The sequence below is a fragment of the Asterias amurensis genome, chromosome 13, assembly GCF_032118995.1.
Source record: "Asterias amurensis chromosome 13, ASM3211899v1".
Taxonomy (NCBI): Eukaryota; Metazoa; Echinodermata; class Asteroidea; order Forcipulatida; family Asteriidae; genus Asterias; species Asterias amurensis.
In genome coordinates this window covers 1091875-1111214 of record NC_092660.1, presented here as the reverse complement: position 1 = coordinate 1111214, position 19340 = coordinate 1091875, and the positions used below count along the sequence as shown (strand labels likewise).

The 19340-nt window shown below is 37.2% G+C and overlaps 1 protein-coding gene across 4 annotated transcripts in view; it reads right to left on the bottom strand.

The window, feature by feature from the left end:
* The window catches only part of LOC139946614 (receptor-type tyrosine-protein phosphatase T-like), a 43225-nt gene that overhangs the window by 993 nt on the left and 22892 nt on the right, over positions 1 to 19340 (bottom strand). For all 4 annotated transcript variants that reach the window (XM_071944330.1, XM_071944331.1, XM_071944333.1 and 1 more), the window contains 23 exons: positions 18925 to 19236; positions 18164 to 18279; positions 17781 to 17988; positions 16560 to 16662; positions 14802 to 15039; positions 14378 to 14417; positions 12966 to 13077; positions 12082 to 12140; positions 11601 to 11884; positions 10012 to 10099; positions 9022 to 9098; positions 8638 to 8674; positions 7502 to 7599; positions 6477 to 6602; positions 5965 to 6113; positions 5265 to 5400; positions 4659 to 4808; positions 3756 to 3855; positions 2798 to 2874; positions 2203 to 2337; positions 1919 to 2044; positions 1256 to 1401; positions 374 to 509 (listed from right to left, as the gene is read on the bottom strand). In XM_071944330.1, coding sequence (XP_071800431.1) covers positions 374 to 509; positions 1256 to 1401; positions 1919 to 2044; positions 2203 to 2337; positions 2798 to 2874; positions 3756 to 3855; positions 4659 to 4808; positions 5265 to 5400; positions 5965 to 6113; positions 6477 to 6602; positions 7502 to 7599; positions 8638 to 8674; positions 9022 to 9098; positions 10012 to 10099; positions 11601 to 11884; positions 12082 to 12140; positions 12966 to 13077; positions 14378 to 14417; positions 14802 to 15039; positions 16560 to 16662; positions 17781 to 17988; positions 18164 to 18279; positions 18925 to 19236 — 3053 coding nt within the window. The remainder of the gene's footprint in view (positions 1 to 373; positions 510 to 1255; positions 1402 to 1918; positions 2045 to 2202; positions 2338 to 2797; positions 2875 to 3755; positions 3856 to 4658; positions 4809 to 5264; positions 5401 to 5964; positions 6114 to 6476; positions 6603 to 7501; positions 7600 to 8637; positions 8675 to 9021; positions 9099 to 10011; positions 10100 to 11600; positions 11885 to 12081; positions 12141 to 12965; positions 13078 to 14377; positions 14418 to 14801; positions 15040 to 16559; positions 16663 to 17780; positions 17989 to 18163; positions 18280 to 18924; positions 19237 to 19340) is intronic.

The window sequence follows — 19340 nt, the reverse complement described above, 5'->3', positions numbered from 1 at the left end:
ATCCTTTGAAAATAAGTTTACTCTTGATTAAAGAAAATATTGTTTTAAGTTCTTCAACTCATCTGGGCCCAATTTCATGGCTCTGCTTCCCACCAAATTCTGCGTTTACGATCACCATTCTCCGCTAACTGGGTGAGCGCTGAATTTCTACGCTAGCTGTGTAAGCAAAGAGTGCCTATTAATTATGTGGAGTACCCATGCACACAAGCAAACATTCCCAGCTAACCTGTGAAGTACGAATGGCATAAGCTTGGAATACCCTGCTTTCGTAAGCGCAGATTCTTTGCTTACGGTAAGCAGAGCCATGAAATTGGGCCCTTGTAGGGAACTCCATAGATGAGTGTGAAGTTTCACAAAGCACCAGTCAGCTTACCTGTGACTGCACCAATCTATGACGAGAGACTCTGAGTTTCTTGACTGCTTGGAAGACATCCACCACATTGTCAATATTCAGTCTCTCTATGACGTTAAGGAGAGCACAGAATGTTCCACTAGCGCCCTCACCGTCACTGTCAAACAAAAAACCAATCAAATCATTTGGCGTGGCGTACACAGTAAAATATTTTCTTTCTTTAGTCTGTACTTGAAACACAAAACTACTGTCATCCTATCCTATCATATCTTAATACAAACTGCAATTCTTTAATTAGTTCTCAATGTGTCATGCCCACGTTTAAACACTTTTTACTGGTGTTATATCATCCGTTTAAACACCCCCATGTGATGCCCTCTCGACCAATCAGAATGGATAAACTGTCTTAAGTATTTATGAATATCAATTAGTAATTTGTATACAGATAACAACTAGGCCAACAAATATTTGTTTTCGATCAAGGTTTCATTCATTTTAGGACTTGAAACATAAAAACTACTATCATCCTATCCTATCTTAATATATGGACTGCAATACAAATAATTAGTGTAAATTAAAACTTTATGCAAAGATAACAACTAGGCCAACCAATTTGTTTTGAACAAATTATAATAGTCATCAATACCAAGTTAATAGTTTAACTGGGACAAATTACCAAGCTACAGTCACAACCCCCCCCCCAAGTTACCGAGCGCTTATTTAGGTTACTGCAATAAGCATTAAACATTTATAAGATTGTGCACAAAATAATTTGACAAAACACATAAATGCAGAACATATTTCTCACTCAAATGAGACAACCAAATTTTTGAAATTTTTTGAGTTTGGTTGGATTGTGTTTTTCTTGAGAGCATAGCAGAAGGAAATGACCAAACATCATACATGCACTGAATTATAATTCGGTCGTCTTTGTGCTCGAGTTGCCACTCTTTAACGGCTGTAACCAACTCTACAATGGATCTTGGTGATGATGGTACGCCACCAACGGGCCAGTTGAGTAGTTGAAGGTGACAAATCAGACGGGATTCCTGTGTATCAGTGACAAGAATGAAACATAAACTTAAAACTTCTGCAATAGAAAACTGTCAGTGCAAACACATTGTATCCTGATTTTGTAATGATGTTATTAGTCTCCAAGTAAGATATGCCTTGGGCTATATTGTCCAAATAAAACGATCCATTAAGGTCCGCCCACTGCACACGTGTGAGGAAGAACACGTGAGCCTCTCCAATACATTTCTGCACAACTCTGCCGGGCGCGCCAAGCACACATGTCAGACTTTATTTGTCAAACTTTTTTTATTGCGCAATGGGTTGTGATTTGTCAAAACGCAATGGGGTGGAGCTTAATGGATCGGTCTATTAGCAGCTACAGCAACGGCTACGGCTATGGCAACGTCTGTTCCTAAGGGTTTTGCTAAGGACATCCTGTACTTCAACACACGATGACATGGAAATCTAGCCGAAGCCGTAGCTGTAGCCAAACAGATTGTTAGTTTCACCATGCACGGTTTCAATGATTAAGAATTCGTTCCATCATTGTACCTGATCATTAGCCAGGGCTAGGTAGCGTATAATGATGTTTGGTCCCACTTTATTAGTAGACTGTAGAGTGACTGTCAGATTGCCATATGATGCAGAGTCTCTCTCTGGCCAATACTCAACACATGTCTGTAAATATCAATATGTGGGTGGGTGTGTCAAAAGAAATTACAACCACTATTTTGTTTTCATTTCAAATAACTTCAAAATAAATACAGGCAGATTTTCAAAGTTGATTTCCAAGGCAACTTTGAATTGTGAATTATTTAGGTACACTTTCTTCTTACCGGATCGTTTTTGTCTACTGTATTCAACATGACGATACAAGTTGACTTGTAGTCATAGACCATTCTCCACATGTCACTGATGGTGTGGGGTAAGGGCATTTGGGTGGCTATGTACTTTCCTTTGGAGCTAGGACTCTGTAAAATAACAAAGTTAGAAGACAAAGTCATAAAAGTGTAACAAAACAAATTATATCAATAACCAAAAAGGTTTAAGTTTTGATTTTAAGTACATCCATATATACATGTAAGGCTTAAATTGATTTTAACAATCTAAATAAGGAATGGTGATTTATTTTACAGTTTAATGCAGTTTTTTTGTTTGGTCAACTTTGAGTTTCATATTTTGACATTTTTTTCTTAATGATTGGTATTGGTATGAACTTTTGAATCAGTGAGCTTTCAGATGGAAATATTTCTCTGGAGGACTGGTACTGGTATGAACTTTAGAATCAGTGAGCTTTCAGATGGAAATATTTCTCTGGAGGATTGGTACTGGTATGAACTTTAGAATCAGTGAGCTTTCAGATGGAAATTTTTTGTGATGGTTTGCTTAATCAACAGTAACTCAACAAATCACCGAGGTATAATGGCTTACATTAAGGAAGCAGGCATTGATGTAGTTGTTGGATCCATCTTCTCCTGATGACATCAAGTGAGGTCGATACAGATCAACTTGAAAACAAAAATTGATGTTTATTGGTACTGTTTAGTGCCTCATTCAATCCCACAGAGGGAGCTTGTTCAGCCAAGCTTTAAAGCAATAATGAATTGTTTAAAAATGACTGCTAATAATAAGAGTAAAGTACAGGAAATACCTACAACTATACAACAAAGGAGAAGTCTATGAACTGATGTATCTAAATAAGACACTAATTTTCAAACATGTGTAACATTTTAAAAATGAATACTTTTGGGCAAACATGTAAAAACACACCATAAAATGCAGAGGGAAAAACACAAATAAAGAAATACAATACAATAAAAGAGCACTAGACTTAAGCAACAACGAACAATCAAAGATATTATACAAAAACCTCTTATAAATAAAATGATCATCAATTATTCTTTAAAATGTAGAGAGTATGGAAACCTGACATGAAGAAAGAGTGATACAATTTCACAGTGTGGAATCTGCAAAGTAAAAGGAATGTTTCAACCTAAGACGAGAATCCTTTCACTTCTTAATGTTCTCATAATGTTCTTGGGATTCGTAAGACATTGCTGGAACAATTTGAACTCATGTGCTACAAAAACAGTCTTGTAGCAAGCACTGCAGTTAGTTGCCTCCAAGTTACCTGGAATGTAAAATGAATGTTTAACCCTAAGATCTCCTAACAGTGATGTCTCTTATTGTTATAACACAACAATCGAATTCCAAATGACAATTGCAAAGATATGTAAACTATTTTAAAACCAATGATGAATAAATTCCAATTCTGCATTGTAACAAAAAAAAATTAATCACTCAAATTCAATTTGGTAGATAGGAAAATGTGAACAAAACAAAAAACTTTTGTCCTGATAGGTCATTTATAAACCGAATAAATCCTCACCTGGTAGTTTTTCTGGAAATCTGTTCTTCTTTACGTTTTCTGGTAGCTGGCCTCCTTTGAACTTTTCAGGGTTCGGAATATGGGTAACCAAATTCAGATTCTGTATGAAGACAATCGGAATGAGTTGAAAATAGTATGATTAGGTGAATATTAAATTTCAATAGCCATATGAGTACATCATAGATGTCAACAGTTGTTCTCACAATCATGAAGATTTTGTACAACAATCAGAAGGGAGAAATTTAGAACTACATTCAACATAATTGGTAAAAAGTTTCCATAGTCAGGGAGATTGTCAAATTTGCTCATCGGAACATGGAAAGATTGGTTTGCCTGCAGAATCAGGGAGAGTTTGTAGCTCTGTATCCTACATAAACATACATGAATAAAGTTAATGTCAGCTTTATTCATGTATGTTTATGTAGGATACAGAGCTACAAACTCTCCCTGATTCTGCAGCTTCCAGCTTTGGTATAGTATACTGTGATAATTTGTAGGCAAGTTTATTTCCGTTATTGAATCCCTCACCTGTATTTTTTGTTACAGACCATTGCAGTCAACTGTGGTATAGATGGATTGCACTAAGCATCATTGACAGCCACATTTGATGAAATGTGCAAGTGCGCAAGGCTATCATTGGCTGAGAGCTGTGCGCAGCGCATACAAGTACTTTAGCATTGTTTATCATCATCAAATATGGCGATTGATGACGCTTAGTGCAATCTATCTAAACATAGTTCCTACTTGACAGCTGGCCTTCTTAAAACTTGTTGAATGCACAGGTCTGCATCAGGCATAAAGACTGCATTTGGCAAAAAAAACTCCTTGCATGATGGTCTGTGAACCACTTGGTTGTCTAGAAAGATCATACAGCCCTAAATAATGATAAAATGAAAGTGTCACCTCAAACTCTACTTGTAGTCCTGTCTTCCCACTGCCCTTTGTGGTCTTCTTCAATGCAGACAACTTGGAGGGAATATTCTCTGGTTGGATGCTGGTGTCACCACAAAGGAACGTCTCAATCAAGACATCAAAGATGAACTCATACTGGGCCTGTTTGAATGGAGAAACAAGTTAAGTAACAGTTCTTTAGTTTAATCTTTGAGAGGTCAGGGCCATTTTCATTTTGCAAATGGTACTTCCGTTGAAAAATCTTTACGTCAAATTGGAAACTTTTGAGAAGGGGCACCAAGGCCAAGACCAGGGGCATGGCAACTGTGTACACGGAATTCCAGGATTGCCGCATAATTGGGGATCTACAGGTTAAGACATCTAATGTCTTAAAATTCAGGGGACATGAGCTCGAACTCAAACTGTGTAGCTTGCGGATCTCCTACTCGACTTGGAAAAAAAATGAACGCGTCAGGTTGACATGTTTTGTTTACCTTTTTGTAAACTTTGTGACTGCTTTTTGGAATGTAGCCTTTCTTCGATGAGGATGTTTCATTTCTAGGTTCAGGCTCAGAACTTGTACAAATGAACTAAGATAAATTGATGTATTTTATTTACCGGTGTTTGAATCATCTTCATCCGTTTGTCTCTCATGCTGCAAGCAAAATTCCAGATATCGACTCGACCTTCTACCTTGGCCTGGTCCAACATGGCGTCCAAAACCAAAAACACTCCAGTACGACCGATTCCAGCACTACAAAGTAAGTCATAGATGAAAAAACAATGGCATAAGTATTGTGATGAACAAAGAACAATTGACTATAGCACGACTTGACTTATGGATTAACAACTGAGCTATCTAGTCACAATGTTGGCGGTCTCCCTATCAGTTTCCCTTGTGGTTAATTACAAACTGATTAAACTACTAGTGGCGTAGAATTAAAATGCCTTCACAATCATGCTAACCTGCAATCAGACTAGTTTTTCTGATCGACCTAAAATGGGATCTTGGTCAATAAAAACGGGATCCCTCCAGATTTCTCTCTGATGGGATCATGGTAGCATCGTGATCCTGGTGGGATCCTGATGGGATCGGGATCTTGGTGGTATCGTGATCCTGGTGGATCCCATCAGGGTCACTGAAGCGGAACTTGAACCTGTGCCTAAGCTTCTGATTAATGTGTCAATGCTCTACCAAAATGACCAGTTTCGCCCTAGTGTTTGTGGAGAACTCCCCATCAGTTTCCCTTTCAGCTTATTAAAAACTGATAAAAATAACTGTGACAAACAAATAATGTGCCATAACAAAAATACCAACCTGCAATGAACGACCATGGGACCAGCATTCTTTGGGCTGAACTCCTTCACCGTTTTGACAAAATTCACCACTTTGATGGGATCATGGGGCAAGCCCATATCCGGCCAGGTTATGAAATGATACTGACGAACATATCTGCATCCTTCATCCTAGGGTGTGGTTAAGATAAGATTCTAACGGTTAGAGTATTACTTATGGTAAGAAGCACTGCAGCTGTTAATAATGTATAATATTTTAAGAAACGATTCCCTTTTAAGGAATGCAGTTTTAGAGAGAGAGAGAGAGATTAAAAAACATTACAATCTGAGAAACCTTTATGCATGAAACGTTTTTCAGATTGTGTATTCCATTTCTGGAGTATTCTTCCTGCCTGGACATAACCACTCCAGACTTATAGTGATATCTCAAAACACTAACACCTTTTGAAATACAATTGTCACAGGTTAGTTTTATTGTAAGATCTGCGTTTACATAGGATTAAAATTGAACAATTCCAAAAACGTAAGGTATACCTGCATTTTCCGATCCATCATGAAATCTCGAACGATGTAGTCTGGTTGTGTTACCTCCTTTTTCAAAGTGACAACATAATTACCATAGCATGCTGTTTTATCTGGCCAATACTTCTCACACTTTCCCTGCAAGTTAAAAAAAGAGAATCGCCTAGAAAGATAAGGTAAATAGTTACTAAATCTGACTTCTGCATGTGCACCCTCAAAGACTCGTGTCTCACTAGGTCAGACAAGTATCAAAGCAAATCACTAGTCAATGTACTAACATACAGGTTTAACATTTAATCAACTTTCTACCTCAAGTTTGGAGAAATGTTTATAAGGTTGGCTTGGTGGGTTTTTTCCCCTGCATGTCACCTTTGTGGTCTCGGTTCAAATCCCACCTCAGACTAGCCTTTAGTCAAGGCACACGCGGCACACCGGATAGCACCACAGCCCCAAAAATGTAACGCACGAAAAAAAGACCATCGCCGCGAGCGGGAAGCCGGGAAGCGCCTTTACCAACTCGTTTTGGGGGCCTTATGTTTTTCTTTTCATTTGCCAACGATTTTGGTGGGAGAAAATGTAACGAATTTGCATCGAACGTTCTTGTGACGTCATGCAAGTAATTGTGACTTCTTAATGGCCAGCAACTCACCACGCTAATGCGTTATGCATTACATTTTCTCCCACCAAAATCATTGGCAAATGTAAAGAAAAACATAAGGCCCCAAAACGAGTTGGCAAAGGCGCTTCGCGGCTTTGCCGCTTCGCCGCTCGCAGTAATAGTCTTTTTCGTGCGTTACATTTTTGGGGTTGTGCGTGCCAACCGGTGTGCCGTGTGCGACTTGACTAAAGGCTAACCTCAGACCTGAAGCTATCTATGTGGATTGGGTTTTAAGTCCTTACCTGATTGCGGAGTGTTTCCTCATTTGGGTTTTTCAACTGTTGTCTCGTTTTCTATCTATCTTGTTTTTGTGCGCTAATTTTGGTTGTTCATGTGTAATAAAAAGTCAAACTAATTAAACCAATGCAGCTTGATTTACCTTGACTCCTTCTTGTAGGTTGGTGAGCATGACAATCTTAGTGGTATTCTCCTGCCATATCATCCTCCACATATCACAAACTGAAGCCTTGTTTGGACCTGAAATTGTGATTCATAAAATAATACGAGATTGTCATAATGGTCCGCAATTTTCACAATGAATAAGTGCTAGTATTCAGTTTCTCAAAATTAGTACGTAATTCATCTCAGAAAACTTTCTTCAAACTTTAGAATCAAAACTATAAATGCTATTTACTTTCATGAGATTAAAATTGTCAACCTTTTTAAAAAGTACATTTTTGAAACAAAAGGGTGTGTTTCGTCTTGTTAATACTCGTTATTGTCTGGAACCAAAAGGTCAGCCACTTTGAAAGTGACTTTCTGTCACTATTGGCTTTCCCTGCCAGGGTTCTTGTCTTTTGTTTTGTCTGTAGTGTTTTGTGTTCCACCCCCACTGGAGGTGTGTCCTACACAATCCTTATATCTGCCCGCGGCCAGGCCAGGTATCTCAGTAATTTGCTAGTGTTTTTAAATATTTATTTTTGTTCTCTTTTTATAACCATTGTATTGCTTTTTCTTGTAAATCTTTGATGTGCAATTTTTTAATACATGTATGTGTTTTTTTCATGTTTGCTGGCAAATAAAATGAAATGAAAAAAACACAAAAACAAAACAAAAGATGAAACCACAATGTTTACACCAAATGATTTTTATAAAGTTCTGGTTATGCAACCAAGGATGCCTCATCAATGAACTTAATCACTGCAGCTCGCAAGCCTGAAAAAAAACTCTTAACAAAGGTGCTTGCTTTGTGAACCAGAAATACCGGGGTAACCGCTACTCTACCACAAAAAGTGTTCTGGGTTCTTTTTGCACTACCAATCCCATTTCACGGCACCGACAATTTAATGTCATATTAGAAGGGCAAAGTAGGTATGGTACATGTATCTTGTGCCACAACAGGGACTTGAAACTACACTCTGTTGACCAGAAACACCATAGTCTGATGATCTTATGAACCGACCAACAATGCCATGCACAAATATGGAAACAATTATCAAATGTTTTCAGTTCCATTAACTTTTTGTGGTTTAGAATCGAAGGAAAAAAAGTTGCATCGGTTTGTTTTTTACTTACCTTGGCTGGCTATGTATTTGTTTGGTTCATTGAAACCCTGTAGTGGTGAGAAGGAAGCAAAAACAGTGGTTAAATTTATACAGAAGTGTCATTAAAACTTGTTTATTTTATCTTTTTATCTTGGTGGGTGGGCTGTTGGACTGTCAAAACCAAATGTTTTTTTGTTTGGTTTTGTTGAACTCTTCAGGAAATATGTTGTTTTTGTTATCACAAAGCCTGTATCTGTACAAAAGTAATTCTGCTGTATTTGGTTCCAGTTTTTCTCCACCTCGGGGGATTTTCTCCTGAACTTGTTTCAGCTCTTTCTAAAAACTGGAGTGGTCGTTTATCGATTCTGTACAGGGGAACACAATGGAACAGAAAGAAATCATATGACAAACTTACATCCATGTAACTTGCATTTACATAATCAGAGTCTGGTTCATCTGGTAGTTTCTCAAGCACAACACGAGAAAAATCATCTGTGGTAGATACAAAGTTAGGAATCTAAATATAAATGGTTGGATTAAACACACTTGAATACAAACTAAACATTGCTTAAAACTACAATTCAAAAGATTAAGATGTACACATATTAAAAATAATGGGGGAAAACAGCAGGGCAAAAAGCAAAAGCAACAAGAAGAAACATACAAAACAAAGGAAAAGAGACTGGTTATAAAAGTCTAAAAGCATGGGCATGGAATTTAAAACTAGCAGGTGTAAAAAAGGAAAAACAATTCAAAATGAGATCTCTTAAGTGGCAACAAGAAAAATTCATACAAAACAATAGAATAGAGGAATAAAAATTGTGCAAAAATACAGGGCAATAGTGTGGGTTCCAGTCCTGATCTTGCAAGACACTTAATCATAATTGATTCATACCTCTGATGGGACATAAATGCCATATGTGTGATGTAATGCACAATTGCTACAAGAAGGGGTTTATCTCTGTGTTTCTGTCAGGAGCTGCCAAGTGCGCAGCAGCACCATGTAAACCCTTATAAAGTGCTACATAAATCTTACTCGTAATTTCAAACAATTTTGTCTCAAAAACCTGTCTCAAGTGCCTTCAGTACCTTATTGGTAGATACCTCCAGTATAAAAAAGCCTAGTGTATAATTATTATTATTAGAGGCTTGAAGACAAATTATTGTGAAGTCATCAGGTTCAGGTTTATTGTCCATAACATTAGGTAGTACAATATTATAAGAAAAACTACTTAACGGAACTTAATAATAATATGGGGAGGTCGCAGACAAGAAGCCTAAAGCTGGTACAAGATATGGCCTCTTCAGTGCTGCCTGGCAGCTCATCCAACATGAAGTATTTCAGGTTTTTTGTGTAAAGAAAACAGTTGATCACAAAAAATACTCATATTAATAATAAACTCACAAGGAATGATGTTAGCATAGCGATTCTTTTCTTTGTTTTTGTCGTCCTTTGCTCTTTCACATGAATGACGGTCGGAATCGGGCAAATTCTAAAAATTGAAAAGAAACACAAAATTTCAACAGTTGAAAGATCACATTCTCATCATTATGAAGAGGCAATACAACTTAGTAGTGATGACACCACAGTTTGTTTACTACCTTGCAGAAGAATCGGAAGCCATTGTGTATCTTGTGAAATTGAGTATTAAATTGCAGCACTTTAGCAATACACTAAGCAAACCTTGATGTCATCAACACAGGGGTCTTTAAGTAGACTACACTACCTCCATGAGTAGACCAACTTAGCATTTAGGCGTAACACATAAACTAGCTAATCACTTAAACATCTTGCTCAGCACAAGCATTAAGTGTGTCTTGGCCTAGGCAGTCAAGTGCACCAGGTTCAAGATCTGGTAACCGAGTTATCAGGTTTGGATTTGCCTAGGCAGTCAAGTGCACCAGGTTCAAGATCTGGTAACCGAGTTATCAGGTTTGGATTTGCATCCCTGTCATGACACTGTGTCCTTGAACAAGAAACATAACACTCTTGCTTCTTTTCACCTGGGGTAAATGAGTACCTGCCATAACAAAGATGGTTCTTATGATTGCCATAGCTTGATGCGCTTCCTTACTTACCAGCACAGCCATGGATTTCTAACTTAGGATTAATCTTAGGACTTAGGACGGGTTTAGTTCCGTATCCAAACACGGAGGACGAATTGAACTCATCCTAAGTTAGGACGGGTTACTCTGAGATAGGATTAATCCTAGCGTTTCGTGAAATCGGCTGCTGGCCACCTATAAAGGTCGTTTAATGGACAAGTTTCAAGAAAGCGCATGCAAGCAGCTTACATGAATAATCTACACAAGGCACTACAGATCTGAGGAGTTTGTTACGCATAAGTTGTTATATTGTACAGCGCCTGAACATCCGACGTCACACTTCTAGGCTCGTGAATAATGCCAGAGACCGGCATCAAAAACTGGCGTGTGGTTTTACCCTTTGACCTCAGTCATTTCACATAGAGATTCGCAGTCAAATTCTATTGCGGACTTGACAGCAGTGACTATTTGTGCATATATGTCACTGCTCGTTTATCATATCATTGTATCCAATGGAATCACTCGATCTAGCGGCAGGGACCTGTCTTAAAGACAGGGGCCCAGTCTATATTGTACAGAGCTGCCAGCATTTGCATTTTTCAATCAGAGAGAGTTTGTCCAACACTCGGGGAGATATGTAGAATAGCATCAACGATAAGGAAAAGGTTTCCGGAATCAGTGAGATTTTCTAATTTAATCAATAGAACATGGAAAGATTTGTTTATTTTCACAAAATTCCAGCAGAATCAGGGAGAGTTGGGATTGAGTATATTGCTTGGCTGCAAATCTGCTGCGTTTCCATTGCAATTACAGGCATAATATGCAAATAAGTGAATGTATTTGTATTAATAATAAAAGTCTCTTTGAGGGGTCTACGTGGCTTAAAAGTGCACAATCTTCCCATTTTGTTATTCTTTTAAAAAAAAAAAAATATTTTTGCTGACTCGCCTCATAGTCAAACAGAAACCCATTGCCTTCTTTGTACGTTTCCTTCTTCTTCTTGTTGACATAATCTTTCAACTCCGACAACGGAATCGGGAAAGGAGCCGTAAATTGCTTCTTCTTCTTAACCTGCTTGGGTCTGGCTGGAGCGGCTGGTGTGGCTGGTGAAGTGGTTGGTGCAGCGGCTGGTGTATTGGCTGGTGTGCTTGCAGGCGGACCTTCATTGGCAACATCACTATATGGGTTTTCTAATCCTGAAGAGAGTTTGTCATTGCTAGCTCGCACTCCTGCTGACAAAACAAATAAAACATTCAAAAACTCGGTTGACTGTGAAGTTGTCAAGAAAAATGTGTGTAGAATTGTTTAAAATGCATGTAATTTCTGATCCCTTCAAGTCTGAAAAGTTCTCATTCTTTCTTACGGACATAATAATCTGTTTATTAAGTCAAGAAGAAAGTTTACAGGGATGCAACTTATAATCTCTTACCATTTGCAGCATTGAAATGTCTCCGATCCACCAGGCTGTTGTTAAGTCCTTTCTTCCTCCTGAAAAATACAGTTAACAAAAATAATAAATACCGGTACAGCATTCCTTCACTCATCAATGCTTAACTGTTATGGTATCAGCGTTCATTTGTTAGTTCATTCATTCCGGATGGTTTCCCAATACCATGTGTCAAAGCCACAAGCTGAATTGATCTTGAGTTACAATGAAAAACGGTAAACTGCTAATGCTCAGCTTTGTTCAGCAGAATTTTTCTACTTAAAATAGTCTGCTTGAAGACACTGGACACTATTGGTAACTGTCAAACACCAGTCTTCTCACTTGGTGTATCTCAATATATGCATAAAATATTAAACCGTAACCTGTGAAAATTTGAGCTCAATTGGTCGTCGAAGTTGCGAGAAAATAATGAAAGAAAAAGCAACCTTGTCACATGAAGTTACGAGACCTCAAATTCTAAACTTGAGGTCTTGAAATCAAATTCGTCGAAAATTACTTCTTTCTCGAATATCTATGTTGCTTTAGAGGGAGCCGTTTCTCACAATGTTTTATACTATCAACCTCTCCCCATTACTCGTTACCCAGTAAGGTTTTAAGCTAATCATTATTTTGAGTAATTACCATTTACCAATAGTGTCCACTGCCTGTAAGGAGCTCTAGCACAACAATATTAAGCTTACCAGACTAAGGTTACTAATCAAAAAGGGAATTCACACATGCATCATCTGTGACTGGGCATCCTGCTTATTTCTGCTTTAAAAAAAATTGTTTAACATAATTTTTGGCCCGTGTTTTTTATTTGATGTTTACAGCATTTGGGCCGATTTTCCCTGTAAATATCACTACATTGTGACAATAATTATTACCTTATTTTGAAGACCACAGCAGCTGCAACACAAATCAACACCAGCAGCATCAACGGAACCACAATAGCAGCTACCGGTGGGCTTGCAGTTTTTGGCACTGCACGTTTCAGCACTGCCAACCAAACAAATATTACATTGTTAAGGTTATTGTTATTTATAATACTCTATTGATGTTAAAGCTAACATCTTCAACATCAATGAAAATTGACGACACTGAAGAAAATAGCTAATCAGGATATTAAAGGCAGTGGACACTATTGGTAATTACTCAAAATAATTATTAGCATAAAACCTTTCTTGGTGACAAGTAATAGGGAGAGGTTGATGGTATAACACATTTTGAGAAACGGCACCCTCTGAAGTGCCATAGTTTCCGAGAAAGAAGCAATTTTCCACGAATTTGATTTCGAGACCTCAGATTTAGAACTTGAGGTCTCGAAATCAACCATCTAAACGCACACACCTTCATGTGACAAGGGTGTTTTTTTCTTTCATTCATATCTCGCAAGTTCGATGACCGATTGAGCTCAAATTTTCACAGGTTTGTTATGTTATGTATATGTTGAGATACACCAACTATGAAGGCTAGTCTTTGACAATTACCAATAGTGTCCACTGCCTTTAAGTTAAGTTTTAGTCAAAAGCTGGCCGCTCAGTTGCTTCTGAGTTTTGCAATCAAGACCAAAAATGATATAATTGTACCACAATATTGGACAATAATGAAACTCATTTTACCTTATGAAAGAGGAACAGACAAAGACAAATTGATTAGGTAACACCTCCATATATTGCTTTCTTCCCTCAAAAATGCTACTTTGTTCCCCAAAATAATTTCAGTACACCAAAATATTCTTTTTTTCACTCAGAAAGTTATTTTGAGTAATGAAAGAACATTTTGAGAGTACCAAATAAAATACAACTTCGTTGGAACGAAATAAATTATTTCATTCCCCCCAATTAATATTTTGAGAGGCTGAAATAATATTTTGAGAGACTAAAATAATATTTTGAGAGAAAACATAGTTTTTGAAGGGAATAGAAAAGTATTAAGATAATGAAATGCTTTATAGGGAACGAAATAAAAATTTGAGGGAAAAAATAGTATTTTGATGGACTCACTGAAATAGATTTTTGAGGTAATGATATGATAATTCAGGGAATTGAATAATATTTGAGCGAAAAAATACTTTCAGGTTTTGTTTACTTTTTAGATATTTTTTTCACCTGTCCCTCTTGGTGCCTTGGTATATAATATATAATAGGATGCATTATGCAATTTGTCTAATTTATTCTCATTTGACATAAAAGGAACTGGACAATTTTTCCCATTATCCCTTAATTTGAAGCCTGTGTTGAATAAAAGCAAAATTTTCACAAAACGATCAAAGTGGAGTTACTGAACAGTAAATTACCTTGAACTCTGAGCGCCTCACTCCAATTAATTGCATATTTCTATAAAAAAATGAGAGAAACATCCAACACATTTGTTTTTGCTCGTATAAAACTATATATATTTAACCATGTTTTAATTCTTCATACATTCTGAAGCACTTATTTTACTAATAACAATAGCAAGAAGCTGATTGACCCAATTCACAGGACATTTCATCACAAAATTACTGTTTTTTCCAATGTTGTAGTACATGTGCCTGTGTGTTCTAAGTGTATAGTGCGTATTATACCGTCATTTTCATATGCAATGACTTGCCTAATCATTTTAATTGGAAATCAGTTACTTATTGCCAAGCTTGTCGGAGAGTAGACACATGTGTTTATGCAAGGGGTCAATTTCCCATTGTGTATAAAAAGACACCACAGATAAAATACAAGGCTTACCGAATCAGAAATCCTACTGACTGATCCCAGATAGATGTCATATTGAGTGTTGCTTTCCAGGGGTTTGTTTCCCTCTGTTTCTCCGTCACCTACAGTGAATGTTGCAGGGAGATCCTTCTTAAGTAATTCTGCTGCTACATAATCAAGAGTTGGTTCAGTGGATCGCTGGTACCTTGATCCCCTGGTGTCCCTTCTAGTGACTGTCCTATTAACTCGCCATACACCAACTTGCATGCCTCTACACAACACACAAACATGTTCAAGAGTTTAATTTCAGTTATTATTGGCTCAGTAACTAATGTTACAGTTTTTCTTGAGCAAGTTAAACAAAATTCAATACCACACAGAGCTGTTTAAATAACTGCAATGAACAAGGCTGGGTGAATGTTGGCACACAGTGTTCAATCATAGAGGAAGGAAGAGAAGGAGTTCGAACGACCCGCAAAACTGCAGAGTAACAAAAGAATACCCTGACAATGCCCGTCTTACCAGTGGAAAAAGATAGGAGACCTCCTGCTGGACGGCCGATTAGTGAGCGCGATTAGATCTCTTTGTACTAAGGTGTGGTACCGCCACTCTGCACCGTTGCCTTCGTGTTAAGTTGAATCATTGAAAACAAGAATTGTGAATACACACGTTTTCATTTACCATTTGTGGTGTTTACATGGAAATATCATAGCATATTTTTACATTTTTTGCGACTTTCCTGTCACTAGCGGTGGTAAAAATTTTGGGTATTAGCACACGAGGGTGGTTGGTATTCAATTGTGTTTTTCGATTTGGTGGGCGAAAGTGTACAAACATTTTATCAGGTCTCAAAAAAGTTGTTTTTTCTTTATTATATCCATACGACATACGACACCATAGTTGAGTGAAGAACCAAGTGCGCATGCGCAAACTCACATACGCCAGGTCTCCCATTGTTTGTATAAGGTATGTGGGTGATTACGAGGTGTCGTTAAACGACCGCGCAGTACCACGGGTTCAGATTTTGAAATGACATGAAACTTGACATACTTGTCATACAGAAACACAAAACAATGAGATTTATTTTTTAGGTAATTTCTGTTGATTTTTTAAGACATTCCATCGAATCGTCAATGATTGGGACTTTTTGACTGGCGCAAAAATCCTCTTTGGAATGAATAGGCCCATTTGTTGTAAATCTACATTGACATCATGTTGAAATTTTCACTCTGAAAAATATAAATAAATGCCAATTTACAATGTTTAGCGCAAGTTTAGAGACCTGTATATTTGTCTCCTACTTTCCTAAGGACTTTATCTATTTTGAGAATGAGTGCATCACAAAACTGAATTTGACTTTAGAGCCCCTCTTTAAGTCGCAAAGAGTGATGTCACAATAAAAATCACAATAATTATATTGAAAACTAGCTTAAGATGAATATTAAGTGCTTTGTGACATCAGGCCCAGAGTTCTAGATTCCATGGAGCTTTTGAAAATAGAATCCACAGCACTAAAGCAGTAGAATAAGTCAAAGAGCGGGATGTCTTTATATCTGAAGAAAAATAACAGCCTTTTCCCTGAGCAGGCATAACAAATCTGAATTCAGATAAAGATCTGAAATGTTTCATCCCTAATAACACAATGATTGAAATAAACATCAGGCCTGGAAACTCATCTTTGAAAGGGCAGGGTGATTTTGAAGAGGGACCAAGGCCAAGAGCAGTTAGCAAATGGCGTCCAAGTAACCCCAGGCCTGGAATATTACAGGCGAAAAATAGTTTTCAACTTACGTAATGTACTCTGACGAGGATGGAAGATTCAAAGCAATAGTGACTGTGGAAGAAGTCAAGTTTGAGATATCTTTTTTGGAAAGCTGATTCGGAGCCGGAATATCTGTAAAGTCAAAGACAAAAATGTATTCAAGAAACATTCTCTTTGCAAATAATCATAACAGAGCATCATAAACGTCAAACGAAGTTTTGGCAGTCCAGTGGATTGCTGACGTATGTGTACAAGAACGTTTTAAAGCACCAAGAATGTGCCTGACTTTTGAGAAGAAGATACCAAAATTAGGCTATGAAGTACCAAAGAAAAAAAGTGACAGGTCCTCGTCTTGCATATATTCAAATTTTACTATTAAAGGCAGTGGACACTATTGGTAATTATTAAAATATAATTATTAGCATAAAACCTTACTTGGTAACAAGTAATCGGGAGGGTTGGTAGTATAAAACGTTTTCGAGAAAGAAGTAATTTTCCACGAATTTTCGAGACCTCAAAGTTTTATTTTGACGTCTCAAAATCAAGCATCTGAAAGCACACAACTTCATGTGACAAGGGCATTTTTTCTTTCAAAGTTATCTAGCAACTCCGACTACCAATTGAGCACAAGTTTTCACAGGTTTGTTATTTTATGCATATGTTGAGATACACCGAGTGAGAAGACTGGTCTTTGACAATTACCAATAGTGTCCAGTGTCTTTAATGACTTGGATAAATCAAAACAATTGCCCTTAAAGGCAGTGGACACTATTGATAATTACTCAAAATAATTATTAGCATAAAACCTTACTTGGTAACAAGTAATGTGGAGAGGTTGATGGTAAAAAACATTTTGAGAAACGGCTCCCTCTGAAGTGCCATAGTTTTCGAGCAAGAAGTAATTTTCCACAAATTTGATTTCGAGATCTCAGATTTAGAACTTGAGGTCTTGAAATCAACCATCTAAACGCACACAACTTCGTGTGACAAGGGTGTTTTTTTTCTTTCATTATTGTCTCGCAAGTTCGATGACCAATTGAGCTCAAATTTCCACAGGTTTGTTATTTTATGCACATGTTGAGATACACCAACTGTGAGGACTAGTCTTTGACAATTACCAATAGTGTCTACTGCCTTTAACAGTTAATAATATCACTAAAAATTGTTTCAAATTTATTCATAAAAGAAGGGTATGATTCAATAAATTAATTTAAATGAAATTGTGATAACTGAATGTTTTCCCACAATACCTGTCTGAACTTCAGTAAATGCCTCTATTGTTGCTTTCTCTCCAACACCAGCGCTGTTGAAACCTTTCAGTTGGAAATCATATTTTGTGGATGGTTCTAAACCACTGATGTTGCAGTGCATATCTGATGGTTCTATATCAACCGATTCAAATGAGCTGTTTGGACTAAAGTTGGTGTCATAAGGTTTTTCCAGCACCCTGTATAAGAGCTGCACATTGTTTTGAAAATGGGAAATAAAAAGACACCGACAAATATTACAAACATTTACACCCGACACATCGCTACAAGAAACTTTAAATGAAGTTTCAAAAATTAAAACTTTGAGTAAATGGATTGGCATGAATAATTTATTTTGATCTAAACAATCTGCTAAAACGACTCACTGTGTATTTAGTTATCACACCATTTCTTTGACCACAAGGTATTTCCCTCCAGCTCAATGCCACACTATGCTTCGTTGTTGAATTAGTCTTGAAATCTGTTGGCGATCCAGTTGGCTCTAAAATAATAACAAACAGCAAGTTTACTTTTACCTCCTTATGCGTAATAGTTGGGACCTGTCACAATGATGAATAGAAAGTATAAGAATCAAGCATTGTAATAAAAGGGTTCTAAACCTGAACATTTCTTCATCATCTTCTCTCTACACTGATGATATTGTCAAACCTATAGTACATGTCAAAGTGCTAGTCACTTCGAAGGGTCCAATGGTTGGTTTCCTTACCAAAGATGTTGCTATCTCGACTCCAAAGCTGTCACACTGAAATTTACCTTAAAACCCTCATTTCAACATTAAAAGGAGTTTCTTACAGCATAACATAATAATCCAGACCCTCTTTTACACAGCACGAAAAACTAGCTCAATTCACTGACTAAAATTGGTTTCTTGAAATAAGTGAGATTTAAATTTTGTAATGAAGGTTGAAATGATGGCATTTCCACCTTTTGTGAACCCATGGAGTTATAGATTTCAAGGAGCTTCTTTGTACACTATCCTTAGGATAAATAAATCAGAAGAGCATGAATTCATTATATAAAATCAAAAACAGATATTATCTTCACTAGGCAGACATAAAGAAGTCTGAATCAAGATAAAAGTCAGAAAGTTCCCACCCCTAAAGATACTCTCCTACCAGGAACTTACCCTTCTCAGGTGTTGTATGTTTAATATAAATGTTTTCCTGAAATTCCCCAAGTCCTGCCTCATTCCTGGCAAGAACACGAACCTTGTAGATTGAATTGGGTAAAGAATCAGGATGTGGGAAAGGAGACTGTCTCTCTGTTGCGTTGTGTAGAGTTTGAAATTCTCCAGCCTCCTCTTGGCAAAGAACTCTCTTAACCAGTTGATACTGTACCGCATAGTCAATGACAGGACACTTGTTTTGAGGAGCCTTCCATGTAATGTTTCTGCTGGGGGCTTGCTCAGAGCTGACTTCATAGATCACTGACACAGGAACTGTGGAAAAGTGTACACTACAAATGATCTTTCCTTATTATGAAAATGCTACAAAATTAAAATTGTTGTGATGTCCTGTAACAACCTTGGCAAGTAATGCGTCC